The sequence below is a fragment of the Bufo gargarizans genome, chromosome 10 (genome assembly GCF_014858855.1).
Source record: "Bufo gargarizans isolate SCDJY-AF-19 chromosome 10, ASM1485885v1, whole genome shotgun sequence".
Lineage (NCBI taxonomy): Eukaryota > Metazoa > Chordata > Amphibia > Anura > Bufonidae > Bufo > Bufo gargarizans.
In genome coordinates this window covers 131,296,278-131,321,663 of record NC_058089.1, presented here as the reverse complement: position 1 = coordinate 131,321,663, position 25,386 = coordinate 131,296,278, and the positions used below count along the sequence as shown (strand labels likewise).

Below are 25,386 nucleotides of genomic sequence, written 5' to 3'. Positions count from 1 at the left end.
TACACTGGGTATATGGTGTACATACAGTAGGACATATCGTGTATATACTGGGTATATGGTGTACATACAGTGGGACATATCGTGTATACACTGGGTATATGGTGTATATACAGTGGGACATATCGTGTATACACTGGGTATATGGTGTATATACAGTGGGACATATCGTGTATACACTGGGTATATGGTATATATACAGTAGGACATATCGTGTATACACTGGGTATATGGTATATATACAGTGGGACATATCGTGTATACACTGGGTATATGGTGTGTATATATAGTGGGACATATCGTGTATACACTGGGTATATGGTATATATACAGTAGGACATATCGTGTATACACTGGGTATATGGTGTATATACAGTAGGACATATCGTGTATACACTGGGTATATGGTGTATATACAGTGGGACATATCGTGTATACACTGGGTATATGGTGTATATACAGTGGGACATATCGTGTATACACTGGGTATATGGTGTACATACAGTGGGACATATCGTGTATACACTGGGTATATGGTGTACATACAGTAGGACATATCGTGTATATACTGGGTATATGGTGTACATACAGTGGGACATATCGTGTATACACTGGGTATATGGTGTACATACAGTAGGACATATCGTGTATATACTGGGTATATGGTGTACATACAGTGGGACATATCGTGTATACACTGGGTATATGGTGTATATACAGTGGGACATATCGTGTATACACTGGGTATATGGTGTATATACAGTGGGACATATCGTGTATACACTGGGTATATGGTGTATATACAGTGGGACATATCGTGTATACACTGGGTACATGGTGACAGTTTAGGTGCTGGCGAGTTCTCCGTCCACTTCGGGCTGTTATCCTGCAAGTTGATCCAGAGGAAGGCAGAATCCCCTGATGTATTGGGAATATATAATTGTACATAGGATATAATAACCTTTATCTTTTTTTGGATGACCCCTTTAAGAAAAAAAAAAGACTCTGTTCTGACCGCTGTCATGGTGAATAATAAGTTTGGCGCCGTTGAGTACAAGCCGTATTCTCCGCCAGGCTGCGTCTGATTGGCTGGTGGCGCCCTCTGACCTGGCCATATGTTTGGGTTCTGCTAATAGCCTGATACGTTTACAGAACGAGGTGGCGACCGGTTAACGCCCCGGACGAGCAGCGCAATGTATCAGTCTTGGGTCCACAGAGATTGTCTGGACTGGATACAACTGTGGCAAACATCAGCTGTGTGAACAGGACTCCATCAGGATGAGCGTTCACTGATCGCAAGCAGATAACTTGGAAAGATAAGGCTACTTTCACACTAGCGTTTTTCTTTTCCGGCGCTGAGTTCCGTCCTAGGGGCTCAAATCCGGAAAAGAACTGATCAGTTTTATCCCCTGCATTCTGAATGGAGAGCGATCCGCTCAGGACGCATCAGGACGTCTTCAGTTCAGTCTTTTTGACTGATCAGGCTTTTCAGAAAACCGTAGCATGTTGTATCTTTACCTCCGGCCAAAAATCCTGAACACTTTGACTGAACGCCTGATCAGGCTTTTTTCCCATTGACTTGCATTAACGCCGGATCCGGCGCCGTGTGTTCAGTCAAAACGGATCCGGATTTTGCATGTTAAACCCGAAAAATAGGAAAAAAAAGTTAAAGATAAATGGCGGATCCGTTTTTTCCAATGCATTTTTCCATTGTGATCGAAAGCCTGATCAGGATTCAAATGTAATCAGTTTTCACACGTTTTTCCGGATCCGGCGGGCAGTTCCGGTGTCTGAATAGAACGCCGGATTCAAACAACGCTAGTGTGACAGTAGCCTAAGAAATTGCAACAGAAAGTTTCCATACTTCTGATTTTATGTGATGGCCGGAGCCTGATCTTACCGATGACTAGTGCCTGAAGCGGCTCCAGCAGGCACAGACTGCAGCCAAGGCCTCTTTCACACTTGCGTTGTCCGGGTCCGGCGTGTACTCCACTTGCCGGAATTACACGCCATAGTAGTAGTGGGGAGCTGGGGAGCAGTATACTTACCGTCCGCGCGGCTCCCGGGGCGCTCCAGAGTGACGTCAGAGCTCCCCATGCGCGTAGGGCGCCCTGACGTCACTCTGGAGCGCCCCGGGAGCCGCGCGGACGGTAAGTATACTGCTCCCCGCTCCCCTTTATCATGGCTGCCAGGACTTTAGCGTCCCGGCAGCCATGGTAACCATTCAGAAAAAGCTAAACGTCGGATCCGGATCAATGCCTTTCAATGGGCATTCATTCCGGATCCGGCCTTGCGGCAAGTGTTCAGGATTTTTGGCCGGAGCAAAAAGCGCAGCATGCTGCAGTATTTTCTCCGGCCAAAAAACGTTCCGGTCCTGAACTGAGGACGTCCTGATGCATCCTGAACGGATTTCTCTCCATTCAGAATGCATTAGGATAAAACTGATCAGGATTCTTCCGGCATAGAGCCCCGACGACGGAACTCTACGCCGGAAGACAAGAACGCAGGTGTGAAAGAGCCCTAAGGCAGTTCTACCATCGGCATCAGTGTGCACGCCAGGGCGGCTTAGTCTGCTATATATTGTTAGTATAGAGTATATACTGTGTATATCAGTGATACGTTGTAAGTATAGAGTATATAGTGTGTATATCAGTGATACATTGTAAGTATAGAGTATATAGTGTGTATATCAGTGATACATTGTAAGTATAGAGTATATACTGTGTATATCAGTGATACATTGTAAGTATAGAGTATATAGTGTGTATATCAGTGATACATTGTAAGTATAGAGTATATACTGTGTACATTATTGGATCCTGCCGCTCGGCCGATTCCCGTTCCGTCCCCAGCGCGAGCGATGCTTCAATGTAGCAAGTGAATGGACTGTAAGGTTAGCCGGTGAGAGGAGCTGAACTTTCACCTGTTTTCCTCACTTCTCCTTCGGGTGTGTATGTGGCTTCAGCCATAAAGCCGTCGCCTCCCTCGTGTTATGTAGCGCAGTCGGTGGGGGTATTTACTAACATTTATACGCCAGATTTTGGTGCGAAAATAAGACTTCTTTTTGTGACTTTTGAAACGCTTGTGCATTAATATACTATCGTGCAGGTGTTTTTGCGCTGTTTGTGACACTTGGGAGCGGCAAGACATGGCGGAGCCGTCACAACAGCCCCTGAAATTTTACCAACGAAAAACGACTCCAGTCGGGGGCCAGATGAGTCCTCGCTCCAGGTGCCCCTAATTTAGACTAGGCGAATCCTCCTGCAGAACAGGAGGGAAATGTTCTGCTGTAAATGACCCCCATTGTGTATTATCTGCCACTACCTCCCTATGTGTGCGTGATTGTATCGGGGGCTTATTGTGCACTATGCGGCAGAGATGACCATCCGCCGGCTGTACGATTATGGGAAGGATCGTAACTCTACCAGCTGCAGGTTACTTTGGGCCGGTCCTCATAAATTCTAACGCCCCCCCCCCCCCAGCGCTCACATATTATTCTGCAGGGTCTCCTCAGAACAACCCGTACGTGACGCCTCACGCCGCAGGCTATAGTAATGTTTCCTGGAAGAGACTTGATTGCACAATACAGCGGTAAATCTACTCCCAGGGACAGATGTGTAGGTATAGGGCGTCTGCCAGCAGATCTGTCCCTATAACACCGGCTGACCTGTCACATGTGCACTCGGCAGCTGAAGGCTTCTGTGTTGGTCCCATGTTCATAGCAGGGCATTGTGGGAGTTGTAGTTTTACAACAGCTGGAGGGCCGCAGTTTGAGGATGCCTGCTCCATCGCCTTCTCGGGGGAGTTTGTTTTTGGGTCAGTGTTAGATAAAATAATGGAGAAAGCGGCAAAAAGAAAGGGTTTCCGGAGGAAAAAGAAAGAAAATGCCCTTAATCCCCAAAGCAAACAGAACAATACACAATGACGCCAAAGTGGGAGGAGGTTGAAGGGTTTTCTAACCCAGTGGAATCGGAGAGAAAAAACCACTCCGGGGCATAAAATGGCTCAGAATCCCAGAGGCTCAGGTGCCAGCACTTCAGGCTGGAGGCAAAGATTAGGCAACCAGTTTTTCCAGGGAGACTGGCCAAACAGCCTAAGCGAAAGATCCTGAAACTTCAGAGAACTGAACGCAGTCCCTATGACGCTCACAGAAGCAGTAGACCTATTAAAGAACAGGCATCTGAAGGTCCTCTCGGACAACATCACCACAGTGGCGTACCTGAAACTCTAGTGGGGCACGAGGTCCGATTCACTGGGGAAAGTAGCAAAAATAATATTTTCCTGGGTGGAAACAATCGTTCTCTCCTTAACAGCAGTCCATCTAAAAGGGTTGGAGAACCTAGAGGCGGACTTCCTAAGCCTAAATAGATCCAGGAGAATGGACGTTAAACCGCAACCTATTTCACGAGATCACGGCCAGCTGGGGCCTACCAGAGAGAGACCTGTTTGCCTCCAGGGAAAATGCCCAGGTCGGACACTTCTGTTCATTAACTCCAAGAGACAGACCATGGGCAATAGATGCCTTATCAATAAGATGGGAGTGGGACCTAGTCTATGCGTTTCCACCCTTTCCGCTGATTCCAGAAAGAAACAACAACCATGATCTTAGTAGCTCCTCACTGGCCAAAGAGAAGATGGTTCTCAATCCTGAGACAGTGGGCGTTAGAGGAACCGTGGAAAATGCCCTACAGGGAAAACATGCTCTATCAGGGCCCGATAAACCACCCAAACCCCCAGATCTACAACTTGGCGGTCTGGATCCTGAGAGTGAATCCCTAAGAAGGCCCTTCAGACCGAGTAATCCTTACCCTTGAGGCTAGCAGGAAGAGAAGGACCTCAGCCATTTATCTCAGTCTGGAGAAGGCTTTGCAGTTGGCTGGGGGAGGATCATCCGAACACGTCTTCTCCACCGATTAATAAAATACTAGACTTTCTGTAAAATGGGCTAGAATTGGGCCTGAGGCCGAGTACCCTCAAAGTCCAAATATCGGCCTTAAGCACCTTTTATGATACTAGTCTCGCAGAGCACAGATGGATAAGGAGATTTATTAGAGCGGCCTCCAGGTTAAGGCCAACCTTAAGATCTAGGATCCCTCAGTGGGACCTTAATACAGTATTAGAGGGGCTTACTAGCCCACCTTTTTCTCTTATCTGAGATCTCTATTAAACATCTGTCCTTCGAGACTGCTTTCCTGATAGCCGTCACTTCTGCTAGACGTCTAAGCGAGATCCAGGCGCTCTCCTGTAGAGAACCATCTCCTAGAGGATGGAATTGTGCCAAGACTAGATCCTGGTTTTCTCTCCGAGGCGGTTTAACATTTTCATCGTGAAGCAGAGATAATATTACCATCTGTCACCAGCCCCCCAGGAGAGGAGATGGAAGAGGAGATGCAACTCCTGGATGTTAGAAACACCATAATGCTGGATCTAGATGCAACAAAAAATTCAGGAAAGATCACAACCTCCTAATCCAGTTTGGCGGCCGAAATAAGGGGAAAAAACTTTCCAAAGCCTTGATGGCTCGGCGGAGCAGATCCACTATAGAGTGCAGCTACTCTCTTCAGAGCAAACCTTGTCCGGGAGGTATAAAAGCCCCATTCTAGCAGGACTACGGCCTCTACTGGGCAGAAAGAGCTGGGGCGTCACTAGACCAAAAGCGGCCACCTGGTCAAGTCTCAACACCTTTGTAAAACATTATCGCCTTAACCTTTCCGCCTCCGCAGATTTAGCTTTTGGCCAAAAGATTCTGCAGGCGGCTTCCCACCCTAATTAAAATATTTGTTCTCATTTTGGTCGTTATGGTGGATGGAATGGAAAACCGTAATTGGTCTTACCGGTAATTCTGTTTCCTTGAATCCACCATGACGGCCCATATATTCCCTTCTCTAAAAAAATAAATAAGTGTGTATATACAGATGTGGTTACAGATATTGAAAAATTGGTCATTATGGCCAACGAAGGAGGATAACCGACAAACGTGATGATCAGGGAAAGTGGATGAAAGCTTAACTAAGGGGTGGCGGGGCCGTCCGGCGGGTGGGGGGCCGCATGGGTGCTATTTGCTCGATTGTAGGTTACAGTTCGCAGCGCTCCACCGTACGGCGCAGTAAAGTATTATTGAGGTAGTGGAATAGGCCAGTATCCTGCCACTATAGCGGACAAGCCACGGGGGGAGGGAAGGGAACCCCTGGGTGGGTGGCAGACTCGGAATAGGGTAGATTCTTAAACGGCATGATGGGAGTATTCCTCCCAAGGTGCCCACATTGTGAAGAATTGAGCATGACGGTCTGCTAAAATGGAGGTTCATTTGTTAGTTGTCCATATAAACATCTGTGGGGCCGTTCATTAAGACGCCGGTGTTCATACCCCTGTGCTGGCGGTGGATGCACCAACCCCCCCCCCCCCTCCCCTCCTTGCTTGCATAGATCACACCGAAAGCTGGCGTAGAAAATGATAAATGACATGGGCCTGCCGGCCGCCCTCTCGCGCGCCCATACCACGCAACTCCCCCTTTTTTTTGGCGCTGGTGTGAGTGGCGTGAAGGTGTCGAAAGTTGCAGATTTTCCCACAAATAACCATTGTGCCAAACCTGCAACAGATATACGCCAAAAAGTGCCGTATACATAATCCTAAGTGCCCCCCCGGACTTCACTTCTAAGGAGACCAGAGGTTTTTTCCGCTGGAATCGTTTGGGGGCCAAGAAAAAAACGTATTAACCCCTGGGAGAGCGCGAGGGGGGGGGCTGGGGGGGACTCTCATGTTAAGTATTGCCTTCCATGAGTCCTTTCGGATATTAAAACCCGTTTCCAAGTTAATGAGGTTATAAACTCTGATCCAAAGTCTTTTCAGCGGAGAGCAGCAGATTGGGAGAGTAGTCCGGTACTGGACGGCACTAGAGCCAGCGGAGTAATACTTCATGCAACGTCTCTAACATGATTGTCTTTTGGGCTCTTTTGTTTCCACCGATCATCAGTTACGGTAGAGCCCAAGTCCGATTCCCACTTCATAACATAGGACAATTGGGTTCTGTAAGAGGTGATGAGACCTCCGGTGTGGACGGCGCAGGCAGTACGTCTCGAACAGTCGGATAGCGGGGGGGGGGGGGGGGGGCTGCACTTATGAGAAGGGATTCAATAAAATGTTTTAGTTGGAGGTAACGAAAGGTTTCTGTGGACGGTAGCGCAAATCAGCTCTGTAAGGGCTCACGCACATGCAGGTTCGCAATATATGGGCACCAGCCATGTACGCACCGTCTCTCGTATCCCGGAGATATGGTGTGGAACAGAGGCGCAGATCGGAAGCGCTACGGAGAGCTTCCATGGGTTTTCTGACCGTGCCTCCGCACTGCAAAAAAGTAGTGCATGCAAATTGCAGACCCCATTCTAGTGATTGGGTCTTGCGTCCGATGCGGCGGCCCTATGGTCAGTGCCCGTGCATTGCGGACCCGGCTGGCGTACGTTCATGTGCTTGAGCCCTAAGGAAGTGATGAATCCTAGAGTCCAAAGTCTAAACGATCCTGGGGAATCCTGTCCCGGGGGTGGTGGAAGAGGCGGTGCGGGGAAAGTATCCGAGCCGAGTATTTGACAGTCCCAAATTTTGAGAAAATGCTTAAGGATGGGATTAGTAATAGTGGGTGGAGAGGCGGTGAGGTCCATAGCACTGAGTCAGTGGACCGGGGGGCAGTCCAAGTGGGGCACCTCTGATGGTGAAGCATTGGAGCTGCTTGCTATTATTTTGCACATTTTGGTACCCGGAGACGTCCTTCGAGTCTGTCTCTATATTAAGTGGAGCAAATCTAGGAATAGAATTATTCCAAACAAATTGGAGAGACCTCAATATTTATTTTTTTTATTTTTTATTTTTTTTGTATGATTTTCACGAAATATGTCGAACTACGACTGGGAACGCTCTAAAATAGTATAATTTGGGCAAGAAAGACCTCTTTGGGGAGTTCACATTCCCGATCCAAGATATGTGGTAGTGGCTTCTGGCTTTCTAGAAGTAGTCTCCACTTTCTGAGGAGAGGCGAGTAAGACCTCTTTCACACGGGCGTTTCGGGAAAAGATGCGGGTGCATTGTGGGAAAATGCGCAATTTTTCCGCACGAGTGCAAAGCATTTTAATGCGTTTTGCACGCACGTGAGTAATATTGGCATGTTTGGTACCCGAACCCGGATGTCTTCACAGAAGTTCGGGTTTGGGATCGGTGTTCTGTAGACTGTATTAGTTTCCCTTATAACATGGTTCTAAGGGAAAATAATAGCATTCTGAATACAGACTGCATAGTACAATAGCGCTGGAGGGGTTAAAAAAAAATAAAAAATTAAACACACCTCATCCACTTGTTTGCACAGACGACTTGTCTTCTTTCTTCTTCTTCAAGGACCTGGAGGAAAAGGACCTTTGGTGACGTCACTGCGCTCATCACATGGTCCATCACCATGGACTACGTGATGAGCACAGTGACGTCACCAAAGGTCCTTTTCCTCCAGGTCCTCGAAGAAAAAGAAAGAAGACTAGCCGGGCTGCGCGAACAAGTGGATGAGGTGAGTAAAATTGTAATAATTTTTATTAATTTATTTTTAAACCCCCCCCCCCCCATCCCTAATTTTACTAAGCATTCTGTATTCAGAATGCTATTATTTTCCCTTATAACCATGTTATGAGAGAAAATAATAATGATCGGGTCCCCATCCCAATCGTCACCTAGCAACCATGCGTGAAAATCGCACCGCATCCGCACTTGCTTGCGATTTTCACGCAGACCCGTTCACTTCTATGGGGCCTGCGTTGTGTGAAAAACGCACAATATAGAGCATGCAGCGATTATTAACGCAACGCACAAGTAATACGTGAAAATCACCGCTCATGTGCACAGCCCCATTGGAGTGAATGGGTCCGGATTCAGTGCGGGTGCGATGCGTTCACCTTGCACATTGCACCCACGCGGAATACTCGCCCGTGTGAAAGGGGCCTAACTATGTGAGTAAAGTGCATCATAGGAGGCTGCTAAACGGACTCCTAGGGAATGTCCTTCTTGGGATATGTTCACACATGGCAGATTTGTTGCGTTCATCTGAATGGAGAATTGCAGAAGTCCATGTGCATGTTGCCGAAACAACCCAAATCCTCACCCACTTTGCAGTGACTATCCCCCCATTGCAGTAATGTAGGTGACTGGAGACCACGGCAGCTGTGTGAGGTCTCCGGCTCGGAGACTCGGGGAGGGGGCCGCAGCTCAGCGGTGCAGTGACTGGTCTGCTGCCGGGCTCTGCGCCTCCTGCTCTTGCAGTGTCCCCCAATGCCGCCGACCGAGAGCTCAACCTGCAGTGGATGGAGCCCGCAGCCGAGGGTATTTCTGGGAGGTTGTAAGGACTGAACCCCCAGGAGGTGACCATACACTGCTGAGGCTTTGTGGGGTGCAGGGAGGTAGACCCGGGGCTGGTGTCTGAGGGGCCCATGGGGGGGGGGCTCCCTCTGCTGACCTCGCTTTGTGAGCTTGTCCTGACTTTCTCTTTATGTGCAGTCACCTGTTGTTTTCATGCAGTTGATCTTGTTAGCGTGAGGATTGTGCCCGTCCCTGGGCGATGCCGAGAGCTGCCACACAGCGGACGGGCGCTGAGAAGATAGTCTGCAGGGGTTTGCAGATTGTGGTGTAAACAAGGCGTTGATTATCCTGGGTTATGTGCTGCAGTTTAGATGGGGTTTTCTGGATTCTGATCTGGGGGGTGGGGGGGGGGCCGGCTAATCTCGGGTTCATGAGTCCCCCCAGAAGTTATTGGGAATGGGGGGGATCTTGTCTTACTGGTTCCAGCTCTTCTGAAATCCCGGATCTCTTATCTGGCTTTGCAAATTCCTATCAGACTTTGTCATAAATTCCTTAAGGTTTTAATATCTCTGCTTCTGTTACTGAATGGGAACCTTCGAATTCGCCTCCAGCGAAAAAAAACCTTGACTGTTAAAATGTATCGGGTCCAGACAAGGGCCTACCTTCCTGTACCTTTTATAGTGTAGTTTATGGATACATTGTATCAGGTATTGCTGTTCTATCGCCTGTATTCATAGGATCTATCTTTTGCAGTGCACCCTATATGGAAAGGACCTTTAAACATCCCCGGAGGATCCCGCCAGTCTCCTATCAACATTCGTGTACGGGATAGCGTTTTTCACCCAAATCTTGCACCTATCTCCACCCAGTATGACCCCAATACGTGTATTCACATCTGGAACAATGGTTACTCCTTCCTGGTGGAGTACGATGACTGCACCGACAAATCAGGTGAGAGGCGGCCCAGGGATCACGTCCTTCACGGAATAATCTCATCATCGCGCTGATCACCCCGACAGATCTCCTGCAGCCTTACAGATGGTCGGCCTTAGTAGTGTCTGATTAGAGGCCTTCCTGGTGGGACGGTCACTTTATATGGGGTAAATATGGGTGATTTAGAGATAATTTACAGATTTCTGAGCCATCAAAACATGTGATGTAATGTCTGGAGGTTATATCAGTGCTGGAGCGTTATAAGGGGAGCGGCTGATATCAGTCACATGTGATGTAATGTCTCTGGAGGTTATATCAGTACTGGAGCGTTATAAGAGGAGCGGCTGATATCAGTCACATAGGATGTAATGTCTCTGGAGGTTATATCAGTGCTGGAGCGTTATAAGAGGAGCGGCTGATATCAGTCACATGTGATGTAATGTCTCTGGAGGTTATATCAGTACTGGAGCGTTATAAGAGGAGCGGCTGATATCAGTCACATAGGATGTAATGTCTCTGGAGGTTATATCAGTGCTGGAGCGTTATAAGAGGAGCGGCTGATATCAGTCACATAGGATGTAATGTCTCTGGAGGTTATATCAGTGCTGGAGCGTTATAAGGGGAGCGGCTGATATCAGTCACATAGGATGTAATGTCTCTGGAGGTTATATCAGTGCTGGAGCGTTATAAGAGGAGCGGCTGATATCAGTCACATGTGATGTAATGTCTCTGGAGGTTATATCAGTGCTGGAGCGTTATAAGAGGAGCGGCTGATATCAGTCACATAGGATGTAATGTCTCTGGAGGTTATATCAGTGCTGGAGCGTTATAAGAGCAGCGGCTGATATCAGTCACATGTGATGTAATGTCTCTGGAGGTTATATCAGCGCTGGAGCGTTATAAGAGGAGCGGCTGATATCAGTCACATATGATGTAATGTCTCTGGAGGTTATATCAGCGCTGGAGCGTTATAAGAGGAGCGGCTGATATCAGTCACATAGGATGTAATGTCTGGAGGTTATATCAGCACTGGAGCATTATAAGAGGAGCGGCTGATATCAGTCACATGTGATGTAATGTCTCTGGAGGTTATATCAGTGCTGGAGCGTTATAAGGGGAGCGGCTGATATCAGTCACATGTGATGTAATGTCTCTGGAGGTTATATCAGTGCTGGAGCATTATAAGAGGAGCGGCTGATATCAGTCACATGTGATGTAATGTCTCTGGAGGTTATATCAGTGCTGGAGCATTATAAGAGGAGCGGCTGATATCAGTCACATGTGATGTAATGTCTCTGGAGGTTATATCAGTGCTGGAGCGTTATAAGAGGAGCGGCTGATATCAGTCACATAGGATGTAATGTCTCTGGAGGTTATATCAGCGCTGGAGCGTTATAAGAGGAGCGGCTGATATCAGTCACATATGATGTAATGTCTGGAGGTTATATCAGCGCTGGAGCGTTATAAGAGGAGCGGCTGATATCAGTCACATATGATGTAATGTCTCTGGAGGTTATATCAGCGCTGGAGCGTTATAAGAGGAGCGGCTGATATCAGTCACATAGGATGTAATGTCTCTGGAGGTTATATCAGTGCTGGAGCGTTATAAGAGGAGCGGCTGATATCAGTCACATGTGATGTAATGTCTCTGGAGGTTATATCAGTGCTGGAGCGTTATAAGAGGAGCGGCTGATATCAGTCACATAGGATGTAATGTCTCTGGAGGTTATATCAGCGCTGGAGCGTTATAAGAGGAGCGGCTGATATCAGTCACATAGGATGTAATGTCTCTGGAGGTTATATCAGCGCTGGAGCGTTATAAGAGGAGCGGCTGATATCAGTCACATATGATGTAATGTCTCTGGAGGTTATATCAGCGCTGGAGCGTTATAAGAGGAGCGGCTGATATCAGTCACATGTGATGTAATGTCTCTGGAGGTTATATCAGCGCTGGAGCGTTATAAGAGGAGCGGCTGATATCAGTCACATATGATGTAATGTCTGGAGGTTATATCAGCGCTGGAGCGTTATAAGAGGAGCGGCTGATATCAGTCACATATGATGTAATGTCTGGAGGTTATATCAGCGCTGGAGCGTTATAAGAGGAGCGGCTGATATCAGTCACATGTGATGTAATGTCTCTGGAGGTTATATCAGCGCTGGAGCGTTATAAGAGGAGCGGCTGATATCAGTCACATATGATGTAATGTCTGGAGGTTATATCAGTGCTGGAGCGTTATAAGAGGAGCGGCTGATATCAGTCACATGTGATGTAATGTCTCTGGAGGTTATATCAGCGCTGGAGCGTTATAAGAGGAGCGGCTGATATCAGTCACATATGATGTAATGTCTCTGGAGGTTATATCAGCGCTGGAGCGTTATAAGAGGAGCGGCTGATATCAGTCACATATGATTTAATGTCTGGAGGTTATATCAGCGCTGGAGCGTTATAGGAGGAGCGGCTGATATCCGATATTGCGGTGTCTCAGCACTGGAGATGTGTCTCATACAGTAGTTATCATGGGGGGCCGGGAGGTCCTGATGGACACTATAGTCTCTAGCCCAGAGGGTCCGATGTCGGGGGGCACCTCCGGCTGCTCGGGGAGTGGACACTGCTCTTCTTTGGTAAATGATTCTGTATTAATTACCAGGGTCTCCCGCCTCCTTCCTGACGCTCTCCATCTAGCCGATTAATTGGGGGCTTTCATTGTGTCATTTTTGGTCCAATAAGCGGCTTTATTTCTGGCTGTCGGCCACTACATTCCACTCCGGATGGAAATCTGTAATGAGCTGGACCCCGACACCTTTCATGTGGCATTTTCCTGGGGCCCCGACAGGTTCTGAATTGCTAAAGGGGAAACTGTCATTAGGGAGGACTTCCATTTCGGGTGAGAGCTTATACATTGGTCTTTCCTTGTGTCAGTGAATGGAGACCTCCGGGCCCATCACACGGAGAGAGTGAAAGATGCTGCAAACAGCATCTCCTATCTCAGCTTCCTGTAGGGGGCATGTGTGGTGGGTGGCTGACTGAGGCCGCGTCTGAATGGAGAATGGGAGTCGTTGTGAACACTGCATGGTCGGGATATTGCATCTCTGGGGTTAGTTAACCTCTTGTGTGCCAGCTGTGTAACCTCCCTCTGTATCCTGGTACATGGATGCAGTCACTGCGCTGATATTTTCCTGCGACTGTCTCCGCAGGCGGAATACACCCGGTGTGTCACCTCCCCGCAGCATGAAAACTGTAAGCAGCGGAGATTGGGTTCACACCATGTAAGGGCGACAGATCCGCTCCGCTCCCTGCAGCTTTAAAGAAATGTAACCCTTTAATGTGGTGTTCTGCTGTTACGTGCCTGATCGGTGGTGGGGGGGGGGGGGGGGTCCAGCGATCCTTGTCAAATATCTTCTATATAAAAAGAATCTTTATATAAAAGAGGATAAAAAAAAAAAAAAAATATATATATATATATATATATATATATATATATATATATATATATTCGCCTCTAAGTTCTTTTATCGAGTATCTTAATTTGATTTGTGCAGTGAAACAAAGGGACAGTTGTGAATGCAAAATATATATGTAATTTATTATACACAATACAAACCAAGGATATAAATTGCAAAGACAAACAATGAAGTTTTAAAACAATACCCAAAATATGCCACACGGTGGCGCTAACACACCCCTCTCTCACCAGCACAGTACGGCTGAAAGTTACTTATGACAAATTGCCAATGCTATACTTTTAACAAGCAGACCAATGATTTATATACCAGGCGAAACTTAGGGCTCTTTCACACCTGCGTTCTTGTCTTCCGGCATAGGGTTCCGTCGTCGGGGCTCTATGCCGGAAGAATCCTGATCAGTTTTATCCTAATGCATTCTGAATGGAGTGAAATCCGTTCAGGATGCATCAGGACGTCTTCAGTTCCGGAACGGAAAGTTTTTTGGCCGGGGAAAATACCGCAGCATGCTGCACTTTTTGCTCCGGCCAAAAATCCTGAAGACTTGCCGCAAGGCCGGATCCGGAATTAATGCCCATTGAAAGGCATTGATCCGGATCCGGCCTTAAGCTAAACGTCGTTTCGGCGCATTGCCGGATCCGACGTTTAGCTTTTTCTGAATGGTTACCATGGCTGCCGGGACGCTAAAGTCCTGGCAGCCATGGTAAAGTGTAGTGGGGAGCGGGGGAGCGGTATACTTACCGTCCGTGCGGCTCCCAGGGCGCTCCAGAGTGACGTCAGGGCGCCCCATGCGCATGGATCACGTGATCGCATGGCACGTCATCCATGCGCATGGGGCGCTCTGACGTCACTCTGGAGCGCCCCAGGAGCCGCACGGACTGTAAGTATACCGCTCCCCAGCTCCCCACTACTACTATGGCAACCAGGACTTTAATAGCGTCCTGGCTGCCATAGTAACACTGAACGCATTTTGAAGACGGATCCGTCTTCAAATGCTTTCAGTTCACTTGCGTTTTTCCGGATCTGGCGTGTAATTCCGGCAAATGGAGTACACACCGGATCCGGACAACGCAAGTGTGAAAGAGGCCTTAGGATCTTCTGTTTACCAAATGGGCTATAGCAATAAAACACGGATTAATATAACTGTTATCCCAGGACTCTAACCCTATGACCAATCCAAAATATATGATAGTAATACGACAAAATATCCAGCTCGGCAACCGGACTACGGAATATCACTTTCCAAGGGTTTAGTCCTCTTTTCAGATAATGTCAGATCCCCCATTAGCAATATGCATCTTTGCTAAGAGAATAATCAGCATTATGGAGGCGCCTGACACTATATATCCCACACTATGGGGACTCTTGGCTATATACCGAGAGGAATATCTTATTAATATCACGAGCAGTAATCGCAGTAAACATCATCGGGTCAAAGATAGACAGTTTCAGATGGGACCAGTTTTCAAGAACTTTCCTAGTAGTCAAAGTATAATCCAAGTTTCTTTTGGTATATCTTTCTTGTGGTCAGTTTCCTTTTGAGTTTTTATTTTTGTGAGAGCCTCTGATGCTCTGCAGACGAGTAATTATTCCCCACCTTTAGGATTAGGGATTTCCAATCGGGTAAGGTGGGTGTATTCGTATGCTAATAACACAATGATGTCATATTAACCCTTGACATGGTATTAAAAAAAAAAAGTAAAATAATATAATATTGTCCATCTGCCTCCAGATGGCGCTGTTGTAACATCAGACTTTTAAGTAAAAACTTAGATGACGTGGCTTCATTTTATAGGAGCACCTATTAACCTTTCTCAACGTATATCATGGAGGAGGGATACTTCTCTGACACCCTGAAGTAATCTTTCCCAGACTTACTGGTACCATCATGATTTTCCCAGAATGGGCCTTACACTCGCACCGTGGGTTTGTATATCTAACTGTCCAAGCTATTGAGTAACGCGCCTGGAATAACATGATCTCTTCTGAGAAACTTCCATTAGCAGAAAACCTTGGTGCTTTCTATACCTTTGTAAGACTATATCCCCCCAGTGAGATGCACACGGCATAAAGTATACCCTAATGCTTGGTTATACTATATATCAATAGTGCATATTATACATGAATTATTGATATGTTCATACTAAAAAGCTAAATAAATGCACACGTGAATATATGAATAGACACCACACAGCAGATGTGTCTTGAGGATATAAATTCTTATCTGGTCATGAAACAACCATTGTTCCCTTCAGACAGACATGTCTGCAGAAGCCGGTATACTCCCTATAGACAGACATGTCTGCAGAAGCCGGTATACTCCCTATAGACAGACATGTCTGCAGAAGCCGGTATACTCCCTATAGACAGACATGTCTGCAGAAGCCGGTATACTCCCTATAGATAAACCCATATCTTGCAGCAATGTCCTTTTTATTCACTATGACTCTTATATATAAACTGAACTTGCCATGAACTCGTCTCGGCCTCTTCAGCCACATAACAGAACTTTGGTTCAAGCTGATTTCACTCTTCAAGGCAATGAGCATCCATTTTGGCTATAATATCATTAGATAATACTGTACACTTTATGAAAATGCACAACATCCTGCGTATGAAGGGGCTGGCAGTCATGAGTGCTGCTGTGCAGGAAATAGCAGCGGTCCGGATCCTCCTGACGTGTTTCTGTCTCTGGTCACAGTGGTGAGCGGCGGACCCCTGGAGAACCCCTACAGACTCAAACAGTTCCATTTCCATTGGGGGGCCAATAATGACTGGGGCTCGGAGCACACGGTGGACAGCAAGGTGTTTCCTGCAGAGGTGAGATACTCCGTCCCGGGGGCTGCACACCGCACAGTACATTGTCTAGTCTGGTTGTAGTCCATTATACAATCTGTTTGCACACATGCGCAGGCACAGTCGCACATGCGCAGGCACGGTCACGCGCAGGTACAGTCGCACATGCGCAGGCACGGTCACACACACGCGCAGGCACCTTTTCTCTCGCTCGCAATGGCTGATAACCGGAAACGGTACTTTGCATTCAATAGCAGTAATTGTCGACTATTTCAGCTCCACCTTGTGCATTGGAACTGCTCCAAGTACCGGACCTTCGAGGAAGCGGTCATGGAAGAGAGCGGCTTGGCTGTCATCGGCATATTCTTAAAGGTAATCCTCCATCCGTCCGGAAAAGCTTATGAAATTTCTCTGCTACATAGATGATGCAGATGTGTTCTGTGTCCGCAGCTCGGCAGGTACAATGAGAAGCTGCAGAAGCTGGTAGACATATTGCCTTCTGTCCGATATAAGGTAAGGCAGACATGTCTGACTCCTGTGTGTAACCATAGTCCCATAGACTTTACTGCTGATTGCAGTGCATCAAGCGGCCACAAGAGGGCACCAGTGCACTTCATATACTGTAGAGCAGATGGAGGCGCAGCGCTGATCGCCGTCCGGTGGGAAGAAAACCCGACCACGTCTTAGAACTGAGACTTTAATCAGTGATGTCAGGGTTTCAAAAGTCACGAAAAACCTTACAGGGCGTGTGTAATGCAGTACAACCCCCCCCCCCCCCCCCCCAAAAAAAAAACCTAAACTCCGACAAAAACGGCTCAAACTGATGCCAAATGGGTATAACTTATTATTATTTTATTTTATTTTTTACATGTTTTTTATTTATTTTTCCTTTTTTTTTCCTGTTGTTCTGATGGAAGAACGGGCAATGACGGTCATGTGACTGCTCCTGTGACTCGCTGCTGTGACTGCTCCTGTGACTGCTCCTGTGACTGCTCCTGTGACTGCTCCTGTGACTCGCTCCTGTGACTGCTCCTGTGACTGCTCCTGTGACTGCTCCTGTGACTGCTCCTGTGACTGCTCCTGTGACTGCTCCTGTGACTCGCTGCTGTGACTCGCTGCTGTGACTCGCTCCTGTGACCGCTCCTGTGACCGCTCCTGTGACTGCTCCTGTGACTGCTCCTGTGACCGCTCCTGTGACCGCTCCTGTGACCGCTCCTGTGACCGCTCCTGTGACCGCTCCTGTGACTGCTCCTGTGACTCGCTGCTGTGACTCGCTGCTGTGACTCGCTGCTGTGACTGCTCCTGTGACTCGCTGCTGTGACTCGCTGCTGTGACTGCTCCTGTGACTCGCTGCTGTGACTCGCTGCTGTGACTCGCTCCTGTGACCGCTCCTGTGACCGCTCCTGTGACCGCTCCTGTGACCGCTCCTGTGACCGCTCCTGTGACAGCTCCTGTGACCGCTAATGTGACCGCTCCTGTGACCGCTCCTGTGACCGCTCCTGTGACCGCTCCTGTGACTCGCTGCTGTGACTCGCTGCTGTGACTGCTCCTGTGACTCGCTGCTGTGACTCGCTGCTGTGACTGCTCCTGTGACTCGCTGCTGTCATATTTTTCGCAGGACTCTCTTACAGAGTTTAATTATTTCGACCCCTCCTGCCTTCTGCCGACCTGCAGTGATTACTGGACCTACTCCGGCTCGCTGACCACGCCGCCGCTGACCGAGTCCGTGACTTGGATTATGATGAAGAAACCGATTGAAGTCGACCACAGTCAGGTGATTTGGCTGCATTCCTTGTTGTGACCCAATGACCCGACCTCTGACCCCTGAAAATGTGACATGAATGGCTCTGCGGGAGAACAGCACCTTGTGGTCTAAGAAAAGCTGCAGATCCTGAATAAGCAGGGAATGGTGCAGCATTTAGCTGTAAAGCTGCAGAATAGTGAGCGCAGCTCTGGAGTATAATACAGGATGTAACTCAGGATAAGTACAGGATAAGTAATGTATGTGCACAGTGACTGCACCAGCAGAATAGTGAGTGCAGCTCTGGAGTATAATACAGGGTGTAACTCAGGATCAGTACAGGATAAGTAATGTATGTACACAGTGACTGCACCTGCAGAATAGTGAGTGCAGCTCTGGAGTATAATACAGGATGTAACTCAGGATCAGTACAGGATAAGTAATGTATGTGCACAGTGACTGCACCTGCAGAATAGTGAGTGCAGCTCTGGAGTATAATACAGGATGTAACTCAGGATCAGTACAGGATAAGTAATGTATGTACACAGTGACTGCACCAGCAGAATAGTGAGTGCAGCTCTGGAGTATAATACAGGATGTAACTCGGGATCAGTACAGGATAAGTAATGTATGTACACAGTGACTGCACCAGCAGAATAGTGAGTGCAGCTCTGGGGTATAATACAGGATGTAACTCAGGATCAGTACAGGATAAGTAATGTATGTACACAGTGACTGCACCAGCAGAATAGTGAGTGCAGCTCTGGAGTATAATACAGGATGTAACTCGGGATCAGTACAGGATAAGTAATGTATGTACACAGTGACTGCACCAGCAGAATAGTGAGTGCAGCTCTGGAGTATAATACAGGATGTAACTCAGGATCAGTACAGGATAAGTAATGTATGTACACGGTGACTGCACCAGCAGAATAGTGAGTGCAGCTCTGGAGTATAATACAGGATGTAACTCGGGATCAGTACAGGATAAGTAATGTATGTACACAGTGACTGCACCAGCAGAATAGTGAGTGCAGCTCTGGAGTATAATACAGGATGTAACTCAGGGTCAGTACAGGATAAGTAATGTATGTACACAGTGACTGCACCAGCAGAATAGTGAGTGCAGCTCTGGAGTATAATACAGGGTGTAACTCAGGATCTGGACGCAGTGACCCCTCTTCCAGTGTAGACTCATCAGGTCTATCTCATGCCGGTTCTTCTCTCTTCCAGCTTGCGGTATTTCGCAGTCTTCTTTACACTGCTGTGGGCGAAGAAGAGAAAAACATGGTGGACAACTTCCGTCCTCTCCAGCCGCTCATGAACCGCACCGTCCATTCCTCCTTTGAACCAGCTCTAAAGATGTCTGACTTCAAAAAAACGGATGTTCAGGCCGGGTAGAGCGCGGTCCTCACATTCCGCACGGCGATACGGTGTACCATCTCTGCATTACCACAGACGAGATCTTGCCCCTAATCCTCACCCTGGGATCACGTTTCCATATTTCTCCGCCTTTTCCAGGTTACACTGATCGGTTTACAGGCGCTTCAGAGCTGCGCATCGGTGCCTTTTTTATATTCATTTGCAATTTTTTTTATTTATTTTTTTTGCAGTCTTTTTTAAGAGATACAACTGGTTTTAAGTGACCTTAGAATAACGTGGGGTGGCCGCGCTCGGTCATGTGACCTAAGGACTGGTTCCACCTAATGGTCGGGGTGCAGGAGCGTTCCATGCACTGGTGCTGATGCTACATGTGACCCCTGAGCGCCGCAGTGGTTGGAGTATAACCCCCCACATTGCAGGCCTGCTATGTTTTCTTCTGTCCTTGCTGTGCATTACATTAGTTCCTGTTTGTCTGGTTATAGGAGTTGATATACCTCTGCGGAGCATGCTGGGTGTTGTAGTTAATGTTTCCCCTAAAGTGCTGTTTTCTTAAGGGACAGGAACCCGGCGTCTGTCGTCTTGCTGTTGAGTTGTGCATCGCATCGTTTTACGACTAGGGGGGGGGGGGGTGCATGCTATTGCTTTCTGTTATCAGATATTTCGGTTTAGGGAGAGGCTGGAAGGTTGGTGCACGCCGCCAGTAGGACGGGTGCAGAGGCTTGTAGTAATGTTCTAGCTGTACTGGTGTCCGTCAAGAGAACCTCGCGTTCTCACCAGTGTCGTATGCGCCTCGGGTGCAGGTGACGGCTTCACTTATGGGGTCTGTAAAATGTATCCGAATAGTGATTTATTAAAGGCTTTGTTTTAAACTCTCACATTCTGCCTCCTTCTCAGTAGATGCCCCTGGGGGAGCGCTGTCCCTTTAAGTAGCTCGCGTTCCCACAAGCAGCGGCTCCGATTCCCATACAGCAGACAATCCAGCCATTGAGCGCCGGCGGATTGTCTGCTCCTCCTGCTTTGTGGGAACTGGATGTGTTTCCTTTTCACGGGGAGGTGGTCGAGCATCAGACGGGGCGCCGCGGCGATCTCAGAATATGGGTCGATCCTGCAAAGCGAGAAGCTTCTTTTATCGTCCAATTAGCGGTGTCTTCATGGGGCAGAAGGGGTTAATTGCGTGCAGATGGCAGGAATAATGTAATTTCGGCGCAGCTGCTGCAGCGCCTCTTATCCTGCTTTTCTAGGGTCCTGAAAAGCAAATCTTTTTGTAAAGAGTCTGGTATGTTTTACCTCTTGGGGTCCATTCACACGTCCGCAAAATGGGTCCGCATCCGTTCCGCAATTTTGCGGAACAGGTGCGGACCCGTTTATTTTAAATGGGGCTGGAATCTGCTTTCCGGATCCGCACTTCTGTTCCGCAAAAAAATAGAACATGTCCTATTTTTGTTCGCAAATGCGGAACGCACATGTGTGAATGGCCCCTCATCCAGATACATGCACATTCGGAAGCCTGAGAAAGCTGGGGGGCGACTTTAGAGGGGGAGGGGGTCGCAAAACCTCGGCGATTACAATCTGTCCTGCAGCGATTCCCACAGGATTGCCCTCAATAGGCGGCCTGTTACTGGGCACCTGCGTGGGCGCCTCTGCCCATCACCTCTGTCTCCTTGCCAGGCTTGTTTCCTAAGTAGGAAGTCCGGTATGTGTGCCCTGACCACCGAGCACGCAACCCCCAGCGGACTGGAGCCATGTGACTGTCAGTGGGAGAGAGACTATGGAATATTGGGGGTAGTTATCCCCCCCTCCCCCATCACTGCTGACTGCTTCAAATGTCTGCATAATGAGTAACCCTTAGGCCCCATGCACACTGCCGTGTTTCACAGCCGTGTGCGGGCCGTGGAACCGCGGCCTGGATCTCTCCTGAGAGCAGGAGCGCACGGCGTCACTGGTTGCTATGACGCCGTGCGCTCCCTGCTGCCGGCACAGTACAGTAATACACTGGTATAGATCATACCAGTGTATTACTGTACTGTGCCGGCAGCAGGGAGCGCACGGCGTCATAGCAACCAGTGACGCCGTGCGCTCCTGCTCTCAGGAGGGATCCAGGCCGCGGTTCCACGGCCCGCACACGGCTGTGAAACACGGCAGTGTGCATGGGGCCTTAGGCTACAACGAACGTTAGGGCTCCGCAATGCACGGGCACAGACCGCGGGGCAGCCACATGCGGGTCGCGGACCCATTTACTTGAATGTGGTCCACGATCCGCACCGTAAAAAAAGGACTTTTTTGTGGTGCGGAGGCACGGCCAGAAACGCCACAGAAGCACTCCGTAGTGCTTCTGTGGGGTTCCGATCCGTGCCTCAGTTTCGCATCTCCGTGATTGCGGACCCATTCACTTAATCCGTGATGCACACGGCCGGTGCCCGTGTATATACGGCCGCGGGGGGCACACGGTCGTGTGCATGTAGCCTTACCCTGCTGGTGTCGTTGAACTTGTTATCCATACACATAAAAATAGCTGCTAATTCAGTAGAAGGATTGAGATAAGAGGCTGCTGGACACATCTGATGCCGCTTATCTCTGGTGGGGAATGAAATCTGACCAATCCTTGCTTCCCTATGGTAGAGTCAGGCTATAGTCAATTGGACGGTGAGCGCACACCATCAGGCTACTGCAGGCGGCCATAATAGAATGGGGGACCCGAGCGCACTGCGCGGCACAGTGATCACTGCATTGCCTCCTGCTCCCACCAATTGGGGGGGGGGGGGGGGGTTGTGAATCCCCTTTAAGGCCTCGTTCACACTTCAGTGATTTCCATCAGTGATTTGTGAGCCAAAACCAGGTACAACTCTAAACACAGAACAGGAGCAGATCTTTCCCTTCTACCTCATGTCTGTGGAGGCTCCAATCCTGGTTTTGGCTCACAAATCACTGATGGAAATCACTGACCAAACACTGAAGTGTGAACGAGGCCTAAGAGTTTGCTGCCACTTTGTAACTTTTTTCTCTGTTCACTCACAACCTTGTTTCTGCTTCATCTGATAATTTGTATCTTTTGACTCCGGTTCCGCTCTGATTTCAGCGTTTTGTGGCTTGTCGCGGGTCGTCCTCCTCCTGTAATGATCTGCAGATGTTTTATTACCTCAGTTACTGTTTAATGTCGTGTTTTTTTTTAAATCATTTCGAAATAAATTTTAAACTAACAATGTTGTGTGCGTTCTTTCTGTCTCACGCGTTCAGTCACATGACTCCTGCCCCTCCCCCAGGCATTTCTGTGCCCACCTTACCTCGTGGACCTTGGCAGCCGGATGCCTTCTGCTTCCCTTTTTACATTGGGAGATCCTGTGGTTGGAAGTTGCTGGGGGCGTGTGCTGTCTCACACTGGAGGGGAGGGGGGGGGGGGGGCGTGCTGTTTCACACTGGAGGGGGCTGTCTCACACGGGGGGGGGGGGGGCGTGTGCTGTCTCACACTGGAGGGGGGGGGCGTGTGCTGTCTCACACTGGAGGGGGGGGGGGGTGCTGTTTCACACTGGAGGGGGCTGTCTCACACGGGGGGGGGGGCGTGTGCTGTCTCACACGGGGGGGGGGGGGGCGTGTGCTGTCTCACACGGGGGGGGGGGGCGTGTGCTGTCTCACACTGGAGGGGGGGGGGCGTGCTGTTTCACACTGGAGGGGGGGGGGCGGCGTGCTGTTTCACACTGGAGGGGGCTGTCTCACACGGGGGGGGGGGGGGCGTGTGCTGTCTCACACTGGAGGGGGCGCTGTCTCACACTGGAGGGGGCGCTGTCTCACACTGGAGGGGGCGCTGTCTCACACTGGAGGGGGCGCTGTCTCACACTGGAGGGGGCTGTCTCACACTGGAGGGGGGGGGGCACGCTGTCTCGCACTGGGGGCTTTGAAGTGGTCGCCCACATTCCCTCCAGCACAGACTAACCTTATCCCAGCTCTACGTGATGTCATGGTCAGCTGCGTCTCTACGCTTGGACTGTAGAGAATAGCCTTAGGAGCCTGTTCACACGCTGCAGATTTTCTGTATACATTTCTGAGATTGCTCTTAGGAAATACTAAAGGCGACCGAGTATATGCCACTTTTTGGCGCAGATTTTGTTGCAAAGGTGATTTGTGGCAAAATCTTCCCCTTCCAGGCCACGGTGCAGGGGGATTCAAACCGGCGTCTAAAACGCTGCTCTTACTGAATGACCCCGTATCTCTTTATGGAGAGGGCCTGGTCTGAGGAGTCTTATGGGCCAGGCAATGCTTCTCTGGAATCCTGCAGATGAGACGCTGGCTTACTTATTAACCTGTATCAAATGAAGGGGAGGTATAGGACGGCTCTTCCTCTGATTTGGGGATAGCACGGTGCACCAATCTGATGTCGCACTCCGATCACCAAGAGAAATGGTATCAAAGAAGTGAATGGGCCCTCTTATATCCGGACCACGGGTTCAATATGATAACACTGTCTTTATTTATTAATAATATGGTATTAGCGCACAGGACATAAAAGTGTGTGTGTGTATATGTGTATATATATATATATATAGCGCACAGATCCGAATCAAAAATATATATGGGCACATACAGTATATGTTACACCATGGGTGTCAAACATGCGGCCCGCAATGAATATCTTTGCGGCCCGGCAGTCTAGTATCTCTGAACATGAGCGCGCTGCTATCGGCGCGCTCATGTTCTCTCAGCAGCACAGGGAGAAGGAAGCTGTCCCGCCTCCCCCTGTGCTGATGCCGCTGCCACCAATGAGAAGAGGGGGGGGGGGAGGAGGGGCGGGCGCACTGCGCCACCAATGAGAAGAGAGTGGGGGGGAGGAGGGGCGGGCGCACTGCGCCACCAATGAGGAGAGAGGGGCGGAGGAGGGGCGGGCGCACTGAGCCACCAATGATAGGACTATTCCCATTTCCCACACAGAGCGGCGCCCAGCGATGTCTCAGCACTCACCATTAGTCCTGGGCGCCGCTCCGTTCGCCCGCAGTGCCCCATTACTGTCTCCTCTCCTGCTCATTACTATCGGAGCGATGGGAGGAGACATCAGCTTCACTAGTGGGCGTTCCTTTTCCCTGCGCTGCGATTGGACAGCGCTACAGCCAGGAAGAAGGAACGCCCACTAGTGAAGCTGATGTCTCCTCCCATCGCTCCGATAGTAATCAGCAGCATGTGGAGCAGGAGAGGAGACAGTAATGGGGCACTGCAGGCGAACGGAGCGGCGCCCAGGACTAATGGTGAGTGCTGGGACATCGCTGGGCGCCGCTCTGTGTGGCCTGATAGTGAAAGTCAGTCTTTAAAACAATACAGGAGGCGGGTGCCGGCAGCAGAATCGCATTGCCGGCACCCTGCCGCTGACAGGGAGCTACGATCAGAGGCAGGTAACCCCTTAGGTGCCGCACCTGAGGGGTTAACTGCTGATCTGCCAGTACCAGCCTCCTGTATAAAGGGGTAATTTATCATTGACCCCCCCCCCCCTCAACCCCCCATCCTATTAAAATCATTGGTGGCACAGTGCGCCGGCCCCTCTCAACCCTCCCAGTATTAAAATCATTGGTGGCAGTGGCCACAGGGACCTCTCCCCTCCCCCTCATTGGTGGTGCAGTGGCAGCTTCTGATCGGAGCCCCAGCTGTGTAAGCCTGGGGCTCCGATCAGTTACCATGGCAGCCAGGACGCTACAGAAGCCCTGGTTGCCATGGTAACATCCCTGATGCTGTGTGCACAAGGCACAGAGCAGCATGGACAGTGT

At 49.2% G+C, this 25,386-nt stretch overlaps 1 protein-coding gene across 2 annotated transcripts in view; it reads left to right on the top strand.

Annotated features, from left to right (window-relative positions):
* CA5A (carbonic anhydrase 5A) overlaps positions 1 to 20,711 on the top strand; it is a 34,856-nt gene extending 14,145 nt beyond the window's left edge. For both annotated transcript variants that reach the window (XM_044269977.1, XM_044269976.1), the window contains exons 2-7: positions 10,078 to 10,275; positions 16,424 to 16,542; positions 16,795 to 16,890; positions 16,969 to 17,031; positions 18,137 to 18,292; positions 19,493 to 20,711. In XM_044269977.1, the coding sequence (XP_044125912.1) occupies positions 10,078 to 10,275; positions 16,424 to 16,542; positions 16,795 to 16,890; positions 16,969 to 17,031; positions 18,137 to 18,292; positions 19,493 to 19,660 (800 nt within the window). In that variant the 3' untranslated portion in view covers positions 19,661 to 20,711. The remainder of the gene's footprint in view (positions 1 to 10,077; positions 10,276 to 16,423; positions 16,543 to 16,794; positions 16,891 to 16,968; positions 17,032 to 18,136; positions 18,293 to 19,492) is intronic.
* Positions 20,712 to 25,386: the final 4,675 nt, after the last annotated feature.